The sequence below is a fragment of the Spea bombifrons genome, chromosome 1 (genome assembly GCF_027358695.1).
Source record: "Spea bombifrons isolate aSpeBom1 chromosome 1, aSpeBom1.2.pri, whole genome shotgun sequence".
Classification (NCBI taxonomy): domain Eukaryota; kingdom Metazoa; phylum Chordata; class Amphibia; order Anura; family Pelobatidae; genus Spea; species Spea bombifrons.
The window spans coordinates 50,514,510-50,538,010 of record NC_071087.1 but is presented as its reverse complement, the minus strand read 5'-3'; the positions used below and the strand labels follow the sequence as shown (position 1 = coordinate 50,538,010).

The window sequence follows — 23,501 nt, the reverse complement described above, 5'->3', positions numbered from 1 at the left end:
CTCACTACCCTTCCATCGTAAAGGGCATGGAGGGGGAGAGACACAGTGGTCTGGTCCCCCCCCAAAGTGTTTTTTTGGGTACTTACCCAGATGGACAGGGGTTGGAGGGGCTACATGTGCAGGGGTCTTTGTGCAAATGCGAGTTGGCTTTAATGTAGAATTTTTAACTAGTTCATCTTGTTTGAGTTTGGTCCTTTAAACATTTTGCCAACATGTATGCACTTGCTGTTAAGGGAATATATTAAGTGATCTATATTCAAGCTGCGGTTTCAGCTGCGATACACCAAAAGATAAAAGCACAGATGAATCTAAAGAAACCAGCTTCAAACTCTGTGACCCTGAAAAGTTACCTGTTCACCGTGACACCTTTAAAAATGAATGGTAGTACTCGGGCGAACCCTAAGAGACCCCAGAAGTTCCAACGGAAAACTTGCAGACAATCAAAAGCCACAGAAAGGCACCGTACAGAATTAACGGAGATTGCAGGATAATAGACTAGGAATAATTCTGCTTTTAATCAGTGTTACCAAAATAAAAGACATACAGAGGATAAAGAAAATAGTTTTTCTCAATAGTTAATAAAGTACATATACATGTACGTCTTTAATAAAGCAAGACTGTGTGTGTGTGGCAGCAATTTCTGTAAAATCTCCTTGGAAAAGTAACCTTCACAAAATATTCACTGTCAATATTGGATCAAATAACATATTTTATTTTAACGCCCTGAATTTATGAAACTGTAGTAATATTCTAGGTCCTCCTGGGAGGAAGGCGAAATCTTTAATACAGTTAAACGTATTAAAATGTAAATGTGTTTTCCTCTGGTGTTTATTCAGGATTAATCACCCTATACTGGGTGGTCGTTTATTTAACGGTGTCAGTAAGGTTTTGTCGCACGCGGTTTTATTCGCAGGTCCAAAGGACAATAGCCAAACAGATTCAGATGGTGAAACAAATTGGCAAGGGCCGCTACGGCGAGGTGTGGATGGGCAGATGGCGTGGAGAAAAGGTAGCTGTGAAGGTATTCTTCACTACCGAAGAGGCCAGCTGGTTTAGAGAAACTGAAATCTATCAGACGGTACTCATGAGACATGAAAACATTTTGGGTGAGTGATTGCTGATATACATTACCTCTCTCTGGTCTTTAACCCATTGTGCTGATCATCAGAATACGGCATTATTTTTAATAACATAACAGAATAACCGTAGCTTTCAACAATTGACACATTAAGACAAACCAATATATAGGGTGAAGAAGACCCTTTTCGGGAGTACCGCTAATGATCACTTCTGTCTAGGTACAATAATTGCTCTTTGTATTGGAATACTAAAAATACCACGTTATCATTTCAGACCCTCATCAATGCAGACTTTCATTAGCAGACAGGAATAGATACTTTGGGCGTCAAAGTAAATGCTTAAATTAGGTTTGGTAAAGTACAGTAGAAAATAATTTTGAGGCTTTTTGCTCTCCATTTTAAGCGGAAATCCCATAAAAATATTTTCTCACTGAACATAAAATACAGTGATGTATATAATTTTCTTACTTTATTCCTATAAGCTTCCTTTATCTGCAGGCCTGGAGGTTGCCATTGCTATCAGTCGGGATGTTGTGGGTGATTTTTCCATGTTTAGACACCATAAAGTCATATTCTTTATGGCAATGCTAATGAATTCTGTTTTCATTAGTCGGATTGCCCAGCCAAGTGATAAAGACTAAAGGACTCTGAGTGTTTCCTCTGGTAAATTGGGCTAAGATAACAAAACTAGAACACACACAAATGACATGAAACTATGTGACAACATTTCACAAAAACAAGAATAAATAAAAAAACAAAGCAGTATTTTTGGAAAAAATATAATAAATTGACAAAAATTGTTAGGAGTTCCCTGTTAGGTACCTTAATAGTCTAGGTGTGTAACAGTAGTCAACAGCAATAGAAAGAGAATGAGTCAAAGCCAAGCAGGTGGAAGCAGTTGCAGTGTTCCCTCTGCTTATGTCATGTAGGATCCTCATGGCATCCTTCATGATGTATGTGAGGAACTCTATTTCAGTTGGGCAGGTCAGCTTGGCTTGTCCGACTCGACGGAGCATCTAGGGTTCTGGTACAGCTTCCTTACTCACACACCTCTATATTCGTTCTTACATACCTTAAAAGCTATTCACTGTTAGGGTAGATTTTATTTTAGTTTGTATGGGCAAAGCAGGAGCAGATGCCTTCTATGTCTTTGTTTGACAGTACATGAGCTACTGAGAAGTTTCTGCTGGTCCACTTCTCTTAGGAGATGCCGCACACACTCTGTTATGCAGTGAAGCTCCAGCATGTAACTTCATGGTTGGTAGGAATAAACAGATGATCTTGTTTGGGTACTAAATTAGTTCTAAATAAAACACTGCTGCTGAGATCAAGTTCATTGGACCTGCAATACATTCTGAAACATAATTTAAAAGATTCTTATAAAATTATATCATTTTAGATTTATAATCAAGAGTTGGTCTAAAGCTCAGCAAAAGTGAATTTGGCCTATGATCACACTGTATATGCACGGTATTTCTACTTTATACGTTAAGCCTTCTTGGAAAAACTGAATATGAGGTTTTAAGAGCAGCTTGCAAGTTAACCCAGAAAAAGTTCCTAGTTTAAATGCTTATAAAGAATATATTTAAGGGTGGAAAATGAAAAAAATAAAAAATAAAAGGACTTAAATTTCCAATGTGAAGGCTGTTATTTCCTTGAACATTTAAAATGAACGGTAGAATTGTGTAGAATAATTTTCTACATCATTCATGTCAGTTCTTTAAGTAATAAAGACTGCCGATCACATAAAGAATGTAACTGCCTGACTAAGACAATAGCTTTTAGTTAATTATATCTATTATGTACATAGCTTAATGAGCCAAATTTACTAAGCTGCACTATTCTGTAGCCAATGGGCAATACTCTGCCTTAAATTAAATGTCAGCAAAGAAATCCAGCCTTATGTGCCTACCCAAGTTACTGTATTGATGTGATCTCCACTGATGAAGGCAATGCCATACTCATATCACACAAGCACTATGAGGCATGTTCACAAAGGTTCTAGCTATGTCATGTAGACGAATGAGTCAAGGTGACTGAATTGGATGAAAATGAGCAACTTGTCGTCTAAACTGAACTCAGTAGGAAAAAACTGTCCATAACTAACATAAATAGCTCCCTGCATCTCAGCCACCTACCCAGCAGTTTACATCATGCCATTAGCCCATTACACTATGAAATTAACGGTTAAATACATGCATACAGGGTTTATATAGGTTCAATGTATATAAAGGTTTATAAATATGAAATTGAGTTTTTCCTCAATAAACTCGGAGATTCAGCTCTATTTCAATCCCCCCCATAACGAGCAGACTAGATGGGCCGAACAGTTTGTGTCTGCTGTCAGATTCGATGTTTCTATGAGCAGCCTGCGCTTTATTATGATCTAGTTATGTATAAAAAGAATATTCCAGTGCAAACTCTAAAAAGTGGTGTTATCAAACTCACTAAAGGTCAGATCACCTTTTATAAACGGCCACCACGGAATGCTGTTGCGTGTTCGGTCTAATAACAGTACTTGGACTTCATTAAATAAATCAGTCCCATGTGGCAGCTTTATGTACCAGATCAATCAGATTGTTCAACCTCCCTGCTATTCGATTAAGCGCCTTGATAACACCAGACTCCAGCCTGGGTAAGTGTGTAACTCGGAGCATTGTGGAACCGGCACAGGCTTCAGAGGAAAGTCGATCTCAGCCAGAGTTAAATGGGCCAAGGCCTTATACTACCTAACAGAGGAGAACAGGTGACCTGCTGGGTAGAAGCAAGAAGCCACCTTTGTCTTTGTAAATGTGCATGTGCAGAGCCAGCCATGGTTAGGTTTACAAGCCTCTGTAAAGTTCGATGTTATTTCTGTACAGGTGAGCATACTGTCTGGCCTGAAACTACAGATTTCCAATCACGTTTATATAGATTCATGTTCTGTTCTGCTCTCCTGTTTGTAATTTGATTTTCCTTTTGTTTTGTTTTGGTTTTTTTTACTTCTGTTAAATTAGCTTTTGGCATTTTCATCAAGGTTTGCATCCATTACCTTGAATGAATCACTAGTTTTAAGGCACGGAGCGATACATCAGACGGAGGAAAATAAGTTTGGATAACAAACCGCTAATGGGGACTTGTATTTCAAAGCTAATGCATATATTGAAACACGCTGCTCTATCGTCTTTGCTATTCATTTCACACTTGATGCAATGTGCTGTGATAGCACATGCTTTTTGTAATCATAGAGCCATTTGGACAGCCTGGCATCTCTGCTCTGACCGTGACCATATGTGCTATAGGATATGACATATGGACTAAGTGAGGATTATTCTTCCGGCTTTTGAGGCCAATAACTCATCATGACAAGCTTATGTTTCACACACACCCTCGAAATGTCAGCCAGAGAAAACTGATTTTTGGCTTCAGAATAGAAAATTAACAACTAAAAATGACTTAATTCTTTCAAATAGAGAGAAGGCTTTATAGGTTTGTAGAATCAATTGTGACTTCGAAATAGATTTCAACAACAAAAGGGCTTGCAAGATTTTCAAGGTCATATTACAGTTCTTTTAATAGATGATTAAATGATTCTACGCCATATTATTTATAGAGCACCAACACAAAATGAGGATATACTAAATTAAATAATAAAAATATTAGCACATGCTAAGACATACCTATATATGATATATTATACATTAGCTAAATTATTATTTGTTTAAGAAGGGTAAGTTTAAGAAGTAAATTAATCAGACATATACGGTTGCTATTGGACCTTTTCTTAATAAAAGTTGCATTTTCTTCTGCTGATTAGAAATCTATAAGCGTATTAAACTTTTTGGCATCATACGTGGTACAATAGTAGTTTATTTTTTTAGCTTAGTACATACTGATATATTTTGGGGATACATATACTACTAAAGCTAGTTATTATTAAGTGCAGGATTATGTTATGATTTCGAAAAGAAATACAAATATGAGAATATGCAAAAAAAAACCTGAACTGCTATACCCCTCTGTAACCAGCTGAGAATTTCCCTCCAAAAAAATCATACTTGTTTCTTGAGAATAGTTGCATGTGACATTCATATCAGGAAAATTCTGCCATGTTTTGCTAATATATATATGAAAAAAATATTTAACATACGTGTACCACTGAAAAATCTAATTTTTAATGGCATTGGACGTGAGAGGTTGATTCTTTTGATACTTTTGATACTTTGATACTTCCTTAAACATACACTAGATGGCAGTATTCCCCCTCAGATTCTCTCTAAATAAATAATTTTTTTAACTGTAAAGGTTAGATTGTGAGTGCATATATCCTCAAAATATAACATTACCACACCATCTGTAATCATAATGGGTGCTTACGTGTCCAAAAAATCTGTAAAATGAAGTGCAACTAACATGAATTAGTAGAGCACTAAAGTTATAGATATATATATATATATATATATATATATATATACCGTATTTGCTCGATTATAAGACGACCCCGATTATAAGACGACCCCCCAAAATCAAAATATTAATTTAGGAAAAAAACAAAAAGCCTTAATATGAGACGACCCTATAGGAAAAAAAGTTTTACCAGTAAATATTACCGTATTTGCTCGATTATAAGACGAGGTTTTTTTCAGAGCAAATGCTCTGAAAAATACCCCTCGTCTTATAATCGAGGTCGTCTACTAATCAGACCTCAAAATGTCCGGTGGGGCCATGCTACTTACCGGGCTTTGGTCGCGAGCAGCAGGAGAACAAGAAGCTAGCAGCGTGTCACAAAACTCTGCCTCCCCCCTCCTTCCTCTGGGGGCGGGGCCAGAGAAGTTGCACTCACAGCGGGCCCCTGCAGAAGTCTTGAGTGAGAGATCAGCAGTTCAGGTAAGGGGGTGGGGAGCTGGGGGGTTTGAGCGTGTGTGTGTATATGTGATTAATGGAATGAATGAGTATTTAAATGTTTGTGAATGAGTGTGTGTTAGTATGGATGTGTAAGGGTGGTGGTGGTAGCATGGCATAGGGAGGCTGTACTCACACTCCTATCATCCTAGGTTCCAGCATGTACTGGCTGCCTTGGCTTGATAGGGGTGTGATTGCTGTTAGCAGTTATATATATATATCTCCAGAAATGCCTTTTAACCCCCTATATGCCACTCTGCCCCATGATATGCCTTTTAACCCCCTATATGCCACTCTGGCATATAGGGGATTAAAAGGCATATCATGGGGCAGAGTGGCAAATAGGGGGTATAAGGCATTTCTGGGGGCAGAGTGGCAACCCTGGGGGCAGATGTGCATAACTGGGGGGGCAGGTTGGCAAATAAAAGGAAATAAAAAATAATATATTTTTCTCAATCATAGCTTTTATTAAATATGAAAATATTGTTTACATGAATTAATATTTACTAGTAAAACTTTTTTTCCTATAGGGTAGTCTTATATTCAGGCTTTTTGTTTTTTTCCTAAATTAATATTTAGATTTTGGGGGGTCGTCTTATAATCAGGGTCGTCTTATAATCGAGCAAATACGGTAATTCATGTAAATATATTTTTTAAATTTCCTTTTATTTGCCAACCTGCCCCCCCAGTTATGCCACTCTGCCCCCAGAAATGCTTTATACCCCCCCTATTTGCCACTCTGCCCCATGATATGCCTTATACCCCTATATGCCACTCTGGCATATAGGGGGTTAAAAGGCATATCATGGGGCTGAGTGGCATATAGGGGGTTAAAATGCATTTCTGGAGGTATATATGCATATCATGGGGCTGAGTGGCATATAGGGGGTTAAAATGCATTTCTGGAGGTCCAGCAATCACACTCCTATCAAGCCAAGGCAGCCAGTACATGCTGGAACCTGGGGATGATAGTAGTGGGATTACAGCCTCCCTATGCCATGCTACAACCCCCACCCCCCTTACACATCCATGCTATCACACACAAACACACATTCACAAACATTTAAATACTCATTCATTCCATTAATCACACATACTTCACACATTAATCACACATACTTACCCAAAAACCCTCCCCCACCCCCTTACCTGAACTGCAGATCTCTCACTCGAAGACTTCTGCAGGGGACCGGCTGTACCAGCAACTTCTCTGGCCCCGCCCCCAGAGGAGGGAGGGGGAGATAGAGTTCTGTGAGGAAGCTACAAGCTTCCTGTCCTCCTGCTTCTAACGGAAGAGACGCTGCTCGCGACCGGTAAGCAGCATGGCCCTAGCCATTTTTTTGGGGTCTGATTAGAAGACGACCCCGATTATAAGACGAGGGGTATTTTTCAGAGCATTTGCTCTGGAAAAAACCTCGTCTTATAATCGAGCAAATACGGTATATATATATGTATGTATTTATTTATATATATACATTAAGTTCATAAGTTTGGGGTCACTTACAAGTGTCATTGTTTTTGAAAGGAAAGCAAATTCTGTCGATTGAAAACACAGCGTAGACGTTACTAATGTTGTAAATGTTGTAGCTGGAAATGGCAGTTTTTTTATGAAATATCTTCATAGGTGTACAGAGGCCCTTTATCACTCCCATCACTCCTGTGTTCCAATGGCACGTTGTGTTCGCTAATCCAAGTTTACGTTTACAAGGGATATTACATCTTATGCCCTTCGTACCATTCACTACATGTACCCAACTAGACAGAATAATAGAATGATTCAGGGGAACTCTAGGGCCTTCTTCGTGTCCTCATTACCAACGTTAATGCTATTTCATGAAATTCTGAGCGTATTGATAACTTTTTATTTTTCACCCTTCTTTCAGGATTTATTGCGGCTGATATTAAAGGGACAGGATCCTGGACCCAGCTATACCTGATTACCGACTATCATGAAAATGGATCTCTCTATGACTACCTGAAATCCACTACTCTTGATACAAAAGCCATGCTAAAACTGGCGTATTCTTCTGTCAGCGGCCTGTGCCACCTGCACACCGAAATATTTGGGACAAAGGGCAAGCCAGCCATCGCCCATCGGGACCTTAAAAGCAAAAATCTATTAGTGAAGAAAAATGGAACGTGCTGTATCGCGGATCTGGGTCTGGCAGTGAAATTCATTAGGTTAGTGATAATTAAATATGTTGTTTGGTAGTTTACCAAAACAGGAATCTATTTCTGACTCTCTTGTTCCCTACACTTCCCTACAAAGTCTAATTTGGAAGTATTTGTAAAAATGTGTCATTATTTAAAAGATTTACAATCTAGAATATATATATATATATATATATATATATATATATATATTATACTGTATATGTGAGTATATATATATATATATATATATATATATATATATATATATATATATATATAATTCTCCAAGATATGACATTTCATTAAAATCCAGCATCATATAAAAGTAGTTTAGAAAAAGTACATGCAAACTATAAAGTACTTTAAAATTAAAGCTAATTCCACTCAACAGTTTCCCTTTTTATTCTTGTATACAACTAAGCTGGGTGCAGAGACAAAGTATGTAAACATAAACCAGCGATGTGACAGCACTTCTAAGTAATACAGAGATAGGAGCACAAAGAACCAAAAAAAAAAATGCAACAGTGCCAACAAATATTAATAATAATAATAATACAAACTTTCTTTGTTTAAGATCAAAGTGTAGCATATAGTTCAGAACAAGAGAAATGTGTTCCCGTGTTCGGTAAAGATTCCATTGTTGTAGCTGTCATTGAAGTTTAGTCAAATGCTAATGAAATGTCAGAACCGTAGCAGCTTCCCCACCGAGTCCTGTGTCTAATTGTGCCGGCGCATTTGAATAGTTTAATCTAGCCTGGGGAAAGTGAACCTTTCAACCGAGTTCCCGGTTCACACACACAAACTCCATTGTAATTCACCTAGCGACACTAGCCAGGCAAAATAGAGTGTACGACTTTGACATGATGATTCATCTCGAATTTGATTTAATGTATAACCCCCCCCACCCCCTTTTCAACTTAAATATCCCATATGAATACATTAAACACAATAGATCCTTCGGGATACTGAAAAACATAATTCTTCGGTGGGGTTTTTTTTTTTTTTGCAAGATTATTTAGTTTGCAAAATCATTTTAAATTCATATAATATCATTCCAAGTTTCCAAAAGAAGATTGAGGACTATATTTTATAGCTACTGTTGCAGTCTTTCTCAAAATGAAATAAGTGAAGTCTACTTTATAGACGGAATAAATTCTGGGTAGAGTAGTGAATATATGTATGTAGGTGCGGCTGGTCCGTGAATGCAGCGCTTTGTCGCAACTAGAATTAGCATTTTTTGTTACTGTTCAATTCGGAATCTATGGGGAAAATTGGGCTTTCTCTACCAGTTGAAGGAATTTATCTTATAAATTCTTAACCGTGAATATGTCTTAACTCTCTACAGAAACTGTACTCACAGCTATCATAGCTTTTGTGCTGTCCTAGATGGTGAAACAGATAGGGGAGGATTGCCGACAAGAATAATCCTTGATTCAATAAATTTCAGGTTCCTTTAAGATAAAAGACTCCAAATTCCCATCTGCACGAAAGCAGAAAATGTTAATTTATTGTGGAAAAGTTTATTCTACAACATCAGGGCCTTCGACACCGAGATGTGGTTTTTAATATGCCGTATCAAGTTTTAATTAAATGACATGGTGGCAAATACTACCATTTATAGTATGGTAGTTATGCAAATGTTCATATATTAGTCTAAATGGCGTATGATGGATTTCTGTTTATGTCCTACAACTGCGAATCCTAGTTATATGACCCTTAAATCATTGACTGCCTTGCTCTTAATCTTGTAAGCCAGTTGGTTAGCGATACGCTGTATAAACAATGAATTAGCTATGCCCGTTCTGCTGATGATGATGAAAGGTAGTGTTTAAACCATCTATGACATGTCCTTCTCCTGACATCTTCCCTGGGGTTGCATGTAGTCGGAGAAGGATGCTATTCATATAAATGAGCTATATATATTCATAGCCTGGTCAGAATCCGCTGAATGATCAGATTAAAAACAGAAGTAGAGTCTTGTGTCTGTTTAATGTCTAGCAACTAATGACTGTAGATAAATTATTGAATATGACCATTTTTTTTATTTATTTCTTTATTTAGTGATACAAACGAAGTGGACATACCGCCAAACACCAGAGTGGGAACCAAACGGTACATGCCTCCCGAGGTGCTGGACGAAACCTTGAACAGAAACCATTTCCAGTCGTATATAATGGCCGATATGTACAGCTTTGGGCTTATCCTTTGGGAAATAGCAAGACGGTGTTTATCAGGAGGTAACGTCATACAATAAAAATACATCATTCTAAAAAGGACTTTATATACGCTTATATATTTTTTTAAAGACGCTTAGATAGATTAGTGATCCATAATGTGTAAAAGAACAGTAAATAATATTTTATTCTGAATAAAAACAACACAATGTGTCTTGTGTATTCTTCTAACTTTATTGGAGCAATGTGTAATTGTAATAAATGTGCAGGTACCCTGTCATATTTATTTAGTTATTTATTAATTTACTGTGATATCTATTTAACATTTTTTTCTGGCCTAATTCAGGTATTTTGGAAGAGTACCAGCTGCCTTATCACGATGTAGTACCGAGCGATCCTTCTTATGAAGACATGAGAGATGTCGTGTGCATCCGGAGGATGAGACCCTCATTCCCAAACAGATGGAGCAGTGATGAGGTATAGTTTCCAAACCATGACCTGCTGAAAATGAGCTCACTTCTTTTCTTAACCCCTTTACTGGCCAAGCATGGGCTTTGCGGTCATAACAATTTGTGTTATAAAGGGCATAATCCAGAGTCATGCTTTCCTAGCCCCAAAAAGACAGTGTGCTCCTAAGCATAGCTTTCTGATATGCCCTCATACCCAGTCCCACCAACTCTTCAAAAAACATCTCAAGTCAAAAACTACTGTGGATGCTACAGTACATTAGAACAAATAATTTTGGGTTGTTTTGTCTTTTTAGTCTAAAATATATGTTTTCAATTCGCAGTGCCTCAGACAGATGGGCAAACTCATGACTGAGTGCTGGGCTCACAACCCTGCCTCACGCCTCACAGCTCTGCGAGTAAAGAAGACGTTGGCCAAAATGTCAGAGTCCCAAGACATCAAGCTCTGATTTATCACGTTGCTATTTCAGAAGAAACTCGGTGGAAAGGACTTTTTTTTCTAATTTGTATTTTATTTTTTTGGTGACTGATGGTACAGAAGAGAAAAAAAAATTACATTTTTTTAATACACATTGAACGTCTGTGTGTACCTTGAACACCACAGACTTAAGAATCTGAGCGTCTAGACAATTGAATCACCGGTGACTATCTGGACAGAATCCATAGCATCTATCACTCCAGCTGGTTGGGAGACAGCGTTTCAGTGACTGGATGGAAGAATTAGCATGTTGCTTTCTGTGAAAGCCGATACGTTTTTAATGTTTGAAACAAAAGGACGGATTTCTTTAATCTTGCGATAAATAAAAATGTCCAGTGTAAATGTAATAATGATATATATTGTTATGAAATAATGGAGCAAAGCAAAGGCACCACGTTTGAAATAATTATTGTTTTCTTTTCGTCAAGCCATATCTGCTAAATATGGGGTCTGGGAAAGAGATGAAGAAATGTTTGTCGAGCCTCAAATTCACTTTCTGCTAGCCTAAATTTGTGTCATTGTAATATGTTTCTGACAATATATTTTTTTAATAAGACTAAGTTCAAGGTACATTTGGAATTTCTCTTTTGACTTCAGAATGAATGAACCATAATTCTTTAAGCCATGACACATACACAGTATTATGCTACCGTTATTTAATCATCACAGATTTGTCAATTGAACGTTTAACCCCTTCTGGCTCAGGGGTTTTCATAACCAAAGGACCTAAATTTTTTTTGGCATTTTCACCATGAACCAGGATTTCCTATTATTTGATGAACATTATACATCATTTTGTCCAGGAGAAGTAGGGCCTTCTTTTAGAATCATAGAAATGCATAAACATAATCATTATTAGTTATGATAAATCAAAAACCTATACTAAAACAGAAAAAAATCACATTTGCTTACATTTTCTTCTATATTGTAAGTGCCACTATTACCTTTCTTTCTTGTTTTTTGTTTTTTGGGTTTTTTTTGCACTGTTCTCCTGTACAGTATGGCTCAAGATCCCTTAGGGGATCTCTCATACATTTTTTATGCTAGTTATGTCATGGTGAAATCACTGGGCTCCTAATCAATTTTTTTTTATTAATTTATTTCATTTATATTTCAGCTTTTTCCCTTAATTTTTTCACAATTTTTGGAATGGGTAGAAATTGGTTTTCTCCTGATCTGTTTGTGCTGTTTACACAATGATCAGCAAGCTGGGGTCCATAGCCTTGTATTGACGATAATAAAAAATGCAACCATCCAGCAGGGGGAGCTGGCTGTCCTCAAGTGAACTTCTGGAATCAGCAGTAACACCTATCAGAAGGGAATGCCCGATCAGGTGATCAGGCATTCCTTGATTGGTGGTGTACTGGCGCTGGCTTAAGTCATGCTAGTTCATGCTTGTTTGAAGTTGAGTTTAAGGTGCCACCCAACTGTTATGAACTTATTTTTACATTTTTTAAACTGACATCAACCTAAGAGTAAATGCAAGTGCACATGAAATGTATCAGATTTTGGAGGTAACCTCCAACAAAGAATTTAGCGCATAACCAGCAAATACAGTGGGGCAAAAAGTATTTAGTCAGCCACCAATTGTGCAAGTTCTCCCACTTAAAAAGATGAGAGAGGCCTGTAATTTTCACCATAGGTACACTTCAACTATGAGAGACAGAATGAGACAACAAAGTCCATAAATCACATTGTCTGATTTTTCAAGAATTATTTTTGCAAATTATGGTAGAAAATAAGTATTTGGTCAATAACAAAAGTTCATATCAATACTTTGTTATATACCCTTTGTTGGCAATGACAGAGGTCAAACGTTTTCTGTAAGTCTTCACAAGGTTTTTACACACTGTTGCTGGTATTTTGGACCATTCCTCCATGCAGATCTCCTCTAGAGCAGTGATGTTTTGGGGCTGTCGCTGGGCAACACGGACTTTCAACTCCCGCCAAAGGTTTTCTATGGGGTTGAGATCTGGAGTAGAGGACTGCACTGGGAGGCGGGTCCCGCGGGTCCTGCGGGACCCGCCAAAAAACTTGCGGGCGCGGGCGGTCTTGCTGGGGCTGCGGGCAGGAGCGGACGGTCAGGCACTGTACCTGCTGGTCCCGGTAATCCCGCGCAGTCCCGCAAGGCTGCCTTCTTGCTGCTCCCTTACAGTGTCTCCTAGCTTGCTCCGCCCAGGAACAAAACGGAGTCACGTGATGTGACGTCACTTCCTGTGACTCCGCCTTGTTCCTGGGCGGAGCAAGAGAAGAGACGCCGTGAGGGAACAACTCGAGGGCAGCCGCGCGGGACTGCGCGGGAAATCAGGTAAGGAGGCGGGCATGATTGGCCACAAATGTGGCGGGAGCGGGCGGGATTGGCCACAAAAGTGGCGGGAGCGGGCGGGAGCGGAACACCCACATTGCGGGAGCGGGCGGGAGTGGGATTAAAAACCGCGGGAGCGGGCGGGAGCGGGATTAAAAAAGTAGTCCCGCGCAGGGCTCTAATCTGGAGACTGGCTAGGCCACTCCAGGACCTTGAAATGCTTCTTACGAAGCCACTCCTTCGTTGCACGGGCGGTGTGTTTGGGATCATTGTCATCCCCAGGTGCCACCCTGTAGTACCAACAATTAATATATCACTTTCTACAATACATCAATTCAAATGGTACGACAAACTAGAATTGAAAGACTAAGACAACAACCTGATTACATTAGGTAAAAAGGGCCCTGCTCGCTTATTGTTTTTATATAATTCATATTTCTTGTAGTCATTTAGGTAGGTTAGGCCTCCATAACATTAGAATTTTATACACTAGCTCAGCGCTGGCTTTGGGTGAGGGGTTTTAGGGTGATGGGTTTTGGTGATCCCACTGGTCTATCTGAAAGGGTTTGTAAGATGCGGGCCTTTGATGCACAGGACCCATAGCTCTTAGTTACTGTATTGAAAGACCCTTTAGCATATCCAGCAGGAGCTAGGATCACCAAATACGCAACAAGATTACTTATGTTAGAGGGACATTTTTGAGGAACAGCAAATGGACTTATATTACCAATGGATTAGTCCAGTGGCAGCATTTCACTACGATCATTATGCGCTACCCAATTGCATGTACATAAGGGCTGGAGTGTTGGGATGCGACTTTTAACTCTCAGCACTGAGGACAGCTGTCATAGAGGAATGTCCAGGAGTGGCCGCTCACAACATATGACTCAAGACTCCCAATGACTGAAGAATTTAGGATTAATGTACTATAATGAGTATTCATAGAAAATAAATACATTTTAAACAAAACAAAAACAAATAATAATAATAAAAAAACACATCAGGCTTCTGGGAAAATTATCTTTTCTATATTGATCAGTTTAACTGTGTTTTCATACTGTCCTTAACATGTGTTCCTCATTGCACTTCCAAACAACCAGTTAAACTACACAATGCAGAGAAAGGTGTATTGCGAAAATGTATAGAAACTGAAGATGTTCTGGATCCCCAGGTTTAATGCTACTGGAGCATCAACAAAATAAAATAGTCACAAAGGATACCAAGTGAAAACATGTCTTTTAAGTGAAGGATCAGTCTTTCGCCTGCTGGAGGAAAAATACTGCTCACGCGTTACAGCAACATTTTTTCCAGGTGCAAAAATAATGAGCCTCAGTGAAAGTTATGATAAGCTCAATGTTAAAATCAATGGTTTTGTTCCCCCAAATAAGAATGTAATGCTAGCTGATACAGTTGCTATCTGCTGGAAATTATAGCAAAGACAATGAAGCTAAGACACTTTTTTCTAGAAGTTCTGCATCTCAGGACACATGGGTGTTTTCTTATTGATTTGTCTTCACTCTACTTTGATTTTATTAGCAGTTTATAGAAATTGCCATGTAGTACAGCCACGGCTAACATCAGAAAGTATGCCCCATCAAAGGCCATAATCTATAACCATATGATAAATGTGTCCTCTTTAAATTATCATTGCTGTCCCCTCACAAATTCATGGAGGAATTTAGCAGAATCTCCATTATGCATTTACACTGACCTCCCCTCACCTCCAGCTTCTTCTCGACCAGGAGATGTGCTCAGCTGGATCATTCTCCTGATTGACCACACATATGACATTCACCAACCACCAGCTCCAGAACTGACTGACATGATTTATGAGAGCTATGAAGGTATGAGAGCTTATAGGTTGCATGCACCAAAAGACACTATGAAAGCCCAAACAAAGGCTCCAGTCGCTGTAGAAACAATGGTTAACGGACCTGGTAAAGCTTTAAACACTGCCTGGGGACATTATTTAGGTATGGCATATTAATTCCCTATCCCATTTTTATAAACAACTTAAGGAAGCCGCATCAAGGCCCAAACTAGCAAGATCGTCTACCTCACTTTCAGACCTAATGAGGACCAACCATCAGCAAAGGTATCATACAATGGCCATAGCATAACGTGTTTGCCCAAAGCACATTAAAAGATCTTTTTAAGAATATACTATATGTCAATGAAAGTCTAATACAGAATCTCAGAGATGTTATCTATCTATCTATCTAACTATCTATCTATCTATCTATCTATCTAGCTATCTATCTAGGCATTGAAAGCCATGTTTCCATGTTTGTCGATGACACTAAAGTCTGTAAAGTAATACAATGTAAGCAGGATATTACTTTGCTGCGGAAGGGTTTAGAGCGGAGGACTGGGCACACAAATAGCAGATAAAATTTAATGTAGATAAATGCAAAGTTATGCAGTTCGGGTAAGGAATGCACAAGCAACTTACACCATAAAAGTGAATTAGGGATAACAACAAATGAGAAGGATTTGGGAATTGTTATTGACATCAAACTAGGCAACAATGTGCAATGTCAGTCAACAGTTGCTAAGGCCAGTGAGGTATTGTCGTGTATAAAATGGGGCATCCATTTGAGGGATAAAAATATAATTTTGCCTTTTTATAAATCAATGGTAAAACCAAACCTTGAATATTCTGTGTAATTTTGGGCACCTATTCTAAAGAAGGATATTATAGCACTGGAAAAGGTGCAGAGGCGGGCTACAAACAGCCTCTTGATCCAAGGAGAGATCTGACTGTCTTTCTGGGGTCAAGAAGGAATTGTTTCCCCTAGTTTGTTGCAAAATTGGAAAGAGCCAATTTTTTTGCCTTTTCCCAGATTTGGGAAAGGCTGAACTTGATGGACACATGTCTTTTTTTTCAGCCTATATAACTATGTAACTATATAACTATCTATCTATTTATCACACATTCCTCATTGTTTCCAATTAAAACTCCTGTGCTTTGATTAGACCCTGACACTTCTCACTTAAGCATATTAGGTCATATTGTTTCTTTTGCTTTGTGTTTTATTTCCAGTTTGAATTGTTACCATACGGAGCATTCAGAGAACATGCTGAATAGTATGTAGGAATAAATGCCCCTATCAGTGCTGCTGGAAACAGCTCTTTGTACTATCAACGCTTCCCCGTGGTTGGCTTATTGATCTGCCGTAGACTGTTAGTTTATTGCATACTTAGATAATTACAAATTGTTTTCTTTGTTCGTCAGCCACTGGGAAGAAAAACACAGTATCGATAGAATAATAAGTAACCTTCAGTAAACTGGTTCACCATGCTTTAACAAGTTAATTTACTTTGTTTTCTTTGTATTTTCCATATATTAGCAATGATGTTTGCGTACAGAACAGTAATAGCTCCCACGTGGCTACCTGTTGAGGCAGAGTGGCACAGAGTTCAGGACTTACCTTAATATATTGCACAGTTGTTGGATGGCCCTGTCCTAGGCTCTTCCTCCATGATTGCTCTTGCCCTACTTCAAATCATGCCCACAACTAATGTGTCCTGCTTTGGACAACAGGAATGTTTGACGGCATGACAGTGTTCTTTCGGACGTTTGATCCCTGCGACCAAGTGCTTTAACATCGCATATGCTCATAACCCTATTTGTGTAATTACACAGGAGGGTGGTTAAGCCTACAGGGCCAACCCAGCCAAGTGGCCCACTAATATAGTAATAGTAGTAGTTGTGACAGAACCCTCCATCACTGGGGCCCCTGGAGAGGCCTGAGAGCCAGCCTCCTCCCTATTGACTATGGGCCTGGGCCTTGTAGAGACTTCTGTGTGTGGATACAGGGGTTCAGTCTGCTGATGTACCCCATGTTTTAGCACTCAGAGTCTCAGAACTGTAACGTCTGCTGGACATCCTGTGGTAGGAAGAAGGCTGATTGTCTTAGCATTGTTGATTGTATAGGTGTGAAGTGTTTCCCCTGTGTTAGCCCTTATCTTAAGACCCCCTGTAGGTATGACTAGGTGTCACTGCTGCATACCTAATTATCAATTACATAACAGGTAGCTGTTAATCCTGTGAGCTCCTGTTATCCCTGTGTCCTGGCCATTGTCTGTCTCAAGCCAATTATATGTCTATCGTCATTCCACGTCTACGTCCCCAGTTAATGTCATTATTTATGTCTCGTGTCATCCTGTCCTTCCCCCGGATATTGTGTTGCAGGATTTGATCTAATTACTTCCTTCCTGCCATGGTAATTGGATCATGTGATATTTGTCTTGCCCCTTTTCTTACTTGTGTATATATAGCTCTGTCTTTGGTTTTAATAAATGAGTCCTGCTTTCACCTCAACATGAGTGTTGCCTGATGTTTGGGGTGGGCTGTAGCCACGCTGTGTAGCTAAGCTTCGGATAGCCACAGTGCCAATGCGGCTTCGGTGCAGCGACGTCCCTCCTTCTATCTACAACGCTGGTTCTGCCTGGTGCTGAAGGGGTTACTTGTTGGTGTCCCGGCAGGAGGAAGCAACATTTGGCGGGAGTACCCAGTCGGGGTACAGGTCGGTCCCGTCACATTGGTGGCAAGCGGCGGGATATTTCCTTCCAAACGGGACATCCAAACCACCACCAGGATTGGTCACCCTTCGGGCAGAGTAGGAGCAATGTCAGGATCCTCAGCTATGGAACTGGAGTTCAGATGGCGTATGCAGGAGGCATGGGCCCAACACAACGGACCTGTATCGGCTGAGGACGAGCTGCGGTGGAGTGATCATATCCGTCGGCAACTCTGGTGGGAGACTCTGCAATGGGAACAGGAATACCAGGGTAAGTGCCTCCTAACCAGCGAGGACATTTACTGGTTCCAGCTGGAGGCACGAATGCCGTTGCTGGGAGAGCAGCCCAAAGAGGAATGGGTGGCCGAGTTGGAGGTGCTGGTCCAGACAGAGCTGAGGTTGGATGATGGCTATCGGGCTCTGCGGTAGTACGCAGGACAGCTATGCCCGGGGCTGGAGGATAAAGGTCCTACAGAGGGCTATGGCTTCGGCGGCCCGGGGCTACTATTGGAAAGCATAGAAAAGGATCCCGACTTCGGAAGTACATCGGAGTGCCGGGGGGAAGACATCCAGGAGCGCAGGGCAGAGGCTATCCCATATGTGGCCGAGCTGTGGGCTGACCTGGATTATTTGGTCACACAAGAATGGGAACTGGAACAGGCATATCAAGAGTTGTTCGACCATGTTCAGCAGTATGCCCCAGTGTCCATGGATTTTGTTGACTGTTCATACGAGGATGTTAACCTAGGATGGGTAGATGAGGCTGCGGTCTTTACACCGGGGCCCTCCAAATGCTGGGTAGTTCGCCCAGATCCATACCCCCCAGCTGAAGCGCTGACAACAGGGTGGAGAGCCCCTGGCTTCTGCCCCGTACCTGCAACAGGAATCCAGGGAGATACGGCAGCCGGCCCATCTCCCCAGCGGCAGCAGGAGCACGAGGGAGTGGAGGGTATCGTCCCTCCTCCCCAGCGGCTGTTGGATGACCCGGGAGACAGCGCAGCCGGCTCATCTCCCCAGCGGCAGATCCCAGCTGAGGGAGCTGAGGGTGTCGTCCCTCCTCCCCAGCGGCTGACGGATGACCTGGGAGTGGAGGGTACCATCCCTCCTCCCCAGCGGCTGTTGGATGACCCTGGACACAGCGCAGCCGGCTCATCTCCCCAGCGGCAGATGGAGCACCAGGGAGGGGATGCAGGCGGCATCACTCCCCAGCGGGTGGGTGAGTGTCCAGGAGATGGCGCAGCCGGCCAGTCTCCCCAGCGGCAACTCACAACTCTGGGAGCGGAAGAACCTGTTCTCTTTCCCAAGCAGCAGATCCCAGTTGAGGGAGCTGGGAGTGTCGTCCCTCCTCCCCAGTGGCTGACGGATGACCCGGGAGACGGCGCAGCCGGCCCATATTCCCAGCAGCAGAAGGAGCATCAAGGAAGGGGTGGAGGCGGCATCCCTCCCCAGCGGCCAAGTGAGTGCACAGGAGATGGCGCAGCTGGCCAGTCTCCCCAGCAGCAGCTCACAGATTCGGAAGCGGAGGAACCTGTCCTCCCTTCCCAGCCGCAGATCCCAGTTCAAGGAGCCGAGGGTGTCGTCCCTCCTCCCCAGCGGCAGACAGATGACCTGGGAGATGGCGCTGCCAACCCATCACCACAGTGGCAACAGGAACACCAGGGAGAAGATGCAGGCATCATCACTCCCCAGCGACTGGGAAGATTCCAGAGAGAAGGTGCTGTAGGCACTTCTCTCCAGCGGCAGTTGTATTTTTCTGGAGAGTCAGAGGTGGGGCGGGGGAAAACTGCTCTTGGAAGGGCAGATTATTTGGGGCACCAGTTTCGGGAGGGCATTGATGGGCTAAGTGAACTAACTGACTACGGAGTCAACCCGTTTGGGGTTTCCTCCTGTGTCAGTCCTATTTGGAAGGGGGAGATGTGTGACAGAACCCTCCATCACTGGGGCCCCTGGAGAGGCCTGAGAGCCAGCCTCCTCCCTATTGACTATGGGCCTGGGCCTTGTAGAGACTTCTGTGTGTGGATACAGGGGTTCAGTCTGCTGATGTACCCCATGTTTTAGCACTCAGAGTCTCAGAACTGTAACGTCTGCTGGACATCCTGTGGTAGGAAGAAGGCTGATTGTCTTAGCATTGTTGATTGTATAGGTGTGAAGTGTTTCCCCTGTGTTAGCCCTTATCTTAAGACCCCCTGTAGGTATGACTAGGTGTCACTGCTGCATACCTAATTATCAATTACATAACAGGTAGCTGTTAATCCTGTGAGCTCCTGTTATCCCTGTGTCCTGGCCATTGTCTGTCTCAAGCCAATTATATGTCTATCGTCATTCCATGTCTACGTCCCCAGTTAATGTCATTATTTATGTCTCGTGTCATCCTGTCCTTCCCCCGGATATTGTGTTGCAGGATTTGATCTAATTACTTCCTTCCTGCCATGGTAATTGGATCATGTGATATTTGTCTTGCCCCTTTTCTTACTTGTGTATATATAGCTCTGTCTTTGGTTTTAATAAATGAGTCCTGCTTTCACCTCAACATGAGTGTTGCCTGATGTTTGGGGTGGGCTGTAGCCACGCTGTGTAGCTAAGCTTCGGATAGCCACAGTGCCAATGCGGCTTCGGTGCAGCGACGTCCCTCCTTCTATCTACAACGCTGGTTCTGCCTGGTGCTGAAGGGGTTACTTGTTGGTGTCCCGGCAGGAGGAAGCAACATTTGGCGGGAGTACCCAGTCGGGGTACAGGTCGGTCCCGTCACAGTAGTAATATAGTAATACTCACAAAAAATACCGGAAGACCGGAATCAGAGAAATATGATCCTTAATTATATTCCATTACCCCAGCAATTACAATTTTAAACTCTACTGTACAGTTCAGTGCCCAGTATGGTGGGCGCAGGATGAGAGTCCTGGTTGGACCCAGTGACCAGTTTCTCGTGACCTAGGACTTTGTTCTGATCTCAAGTTTGAAAAACCATGCAAACAACTTTGGTTTGAAACCACACACATCTTTCCTAAGGAAACCCCGATTCTATCTGAGGAAGAGACCACTCAGGTCCTGAATGAGTTTGACACTTTATATTTTTTTTTTGCTCTGTGTTAGCACAAACGTACCAACTTCAAGTGAAGAATCCATTAGGAAATATAGACAGTAAAATATTTTTATATAGCTCAAACAACCTAATGTAATTATACATTTAAAATTTATAATAATAAAAAAAAGGATGATGGATGAAGCTGTTTTGCCAAGGTCAGCCCAGGGTTGCACAGACTATTTGGGTCATGATATCCATTGACTTGAAATGTTACCACTAATGGAATTTGATTGATCACCTCTGTAAAAAAAAAATCGTATTTGTTTGTATAATGCCTGCCGTACTTTCCGTATAGGTCTCTATTTTTTAGCTTCCAGGTAAAACAGATCTTCTGAACCTTTAGCTGGAGGAAAGTGAGCTTTTTGGGAGAGTTGTGTCTATGAAGTCTTATCTTCACAGTTTGCTAAAACATTAGCAGTTTGTGTCGCTACTATGTTAATCATTATACTGTGTATACCCTGTAAACAAACATTCAAAAGTCCCATTGAAAAATACGTATTTTCTCCCTTAAGCATAAAATGCAGATCTGTGTACATTAAGGAGATTAGCGTAGATACATTTGAGAACTACTTGACAACACTATTACTTGAAGGTCATTATATAGAAGTCCTTATACCTCTAAACTGAAATATCCAAAGTTGTCATGGGGTCTGCAGAAGAGCTGGAACTTGGCACGTTGGGCATGGTTGAAGGTCCAACCCAGCTGATATCACATCTGCTACTGGAAGCAAAATGGTGCGCAGGGGCATTGCTTCCGGGCAACTTAAGCGGGCTCCTCGTCTGAAATTTTAGCCCTGGTGTGCGGTGATGCCCCTTTCTCCCTTTTTGGCACTCTGTATCTGCTGTTCTGCTAAGGTGGATTCTTGAAGGCTATTTGTCCATCAGAATGACACACACCGGTCACAATTGTTTCCTAATATTTGTTGCTTTCCCCCTTATATTATGAACCAGCAATTTACTTCATGATGAGTAAAGGAAGTTTCATACAAAGAACTGTGCTATTTATGTAGTGCACAATCTGATATTACAAGAAACTTGGGCACTGTGTTTAATTGCTGACTCCGAGAGACAGAAAATTTGCTAAGATTGCTCATTATCTTCTGCAGGATAGGATATTCTTAAATTTGCCTAAATCAAGAATGTTTCGCTCTTGTCTAAATATAACATTCCTACATTGTGAAATTATTTAGTTCTGGTGGTAAAGAGTTGCCTGCTTTACATTTTTTGTTCAAGATACAGTTGAAAAATTGAAGTCTAACACTGGTTTTTTTTCATTACAGTTTAGACTGATGGAAATCATTATTTTCTAGCCAACAAGAAAAGTGTTATGAACACAGTAAACTAACACAGAAAACGCAGTAGTAAAAACAGGAACTAAACACTATTTGAAGTGTAATTAATAACTAATATAGAGAGTCAATCAAAAAAATAACTTCTTTGCTTTTCTGCTAGAACAACACGGTGCCGTAGTTTACTGAGAGGGTGGTAGATTCTATTGTAAGGGTGGCTGATAAGTGAAACAGCCTCCCAGCAAAAGGGGCAGCTGTCCGGAATCTAAGACACAACCAAGGACTGATTAAAGTCTGAATCTTACATCAGAAGAAAATACCCAAATGGTCCGAATGCTATCAAATTCTGTTTCTAGGGTTTCAATTTAGCATCACAAATGATTGCATGCTTACCTGCTAAGAATGAAAATCATGTTGATGAATGATCCCCTACGCAAATTAAGATTCCGTCGGAAAGTTTGAGTAAAACAGCAGTATCGAGTTTTACTATTGTTTGGGGAGAACCCTGTGCAGGAGGATATGTGCATTAATAAAGCTGCCAATTTAGCATGATCCTTTGATGCTTGGTAGAGCTAGTTTAGGATGCTCCCATTCATCATTCATAGACCAGTAACTGTAGATGTCCCCAGGGCACAAAATGAAAATCTGGTCCAGCAGAGTTGGTTCTATGGGTATGTGCTATGTGAAACAACATCACAAGTGTATAGCTGTTGTGATATGTGAAAACAATATTGACGTTGTGTCACAATAAATTTATGCATTGATAGAGTGCCCCGATTACGAGGAAATTTCGGTCCTTATGAACAGTGAGTGCCACCATAGGGATAAACCCGTCCGCAAGTGACCTGAGCATTTTAGCCATTTGGGCATATCATTGTTCAACAATGATTGCACTCTTCCATGTTTATTGCACCCAATTTGTTTTTCAAGGACATGGCTTTCTATTAATAACAATTTTAAAATTTTTGTATAGTCTGTCATTTATTAAAGATAAATAAAAAAAACAGTAAAAACATTTTTTTTTGCTATATGACTTAGAAATTAATCTCCGAGTACAATAACACCC

At 40.9% G+C, this 23,501-nt stretch overlaps 1 protein-coding gene across 2 annotated transcripts in view; it reads left to right on the top strand.

Moving 5' to 3' along the window:
- BMPR1B (bone morphogenetic protein receptor type 1B) overlaps positions 1-11,803 on the top strand; it is a 171,614-nt gene extending 159,811 nt beyond the window's left edge. For both annotated transcript variants that reach the window (XM_053461578.1, XM_053461579.1), the window contains exons 10-14: positions 914-1,106; positions 7,844-8,141; positions 10,176-10,351; positions 10,635-10,765; positions 11,079-11,803. In XM_053461578.1, the coding sequence (XP_053317553.1) occupies positions 914-1,106; positions 7,844-8,141; positions 10,176-10,351; positions 10,635-10,765; positions 11,079-11,204 (924 nt within the window). In that variant the 3' untranslated portion in view covers positions 11,205-11,803. The remainder of the gene's footprint in view (positions 1-913; positions 1,107-7,843; positions 8,142-10,175; positions 10,352-10,634; positions 10,766-11,078) is intronic.
- Positions 11,804-23,501: the final 11,698 nt, after the last annotated feature.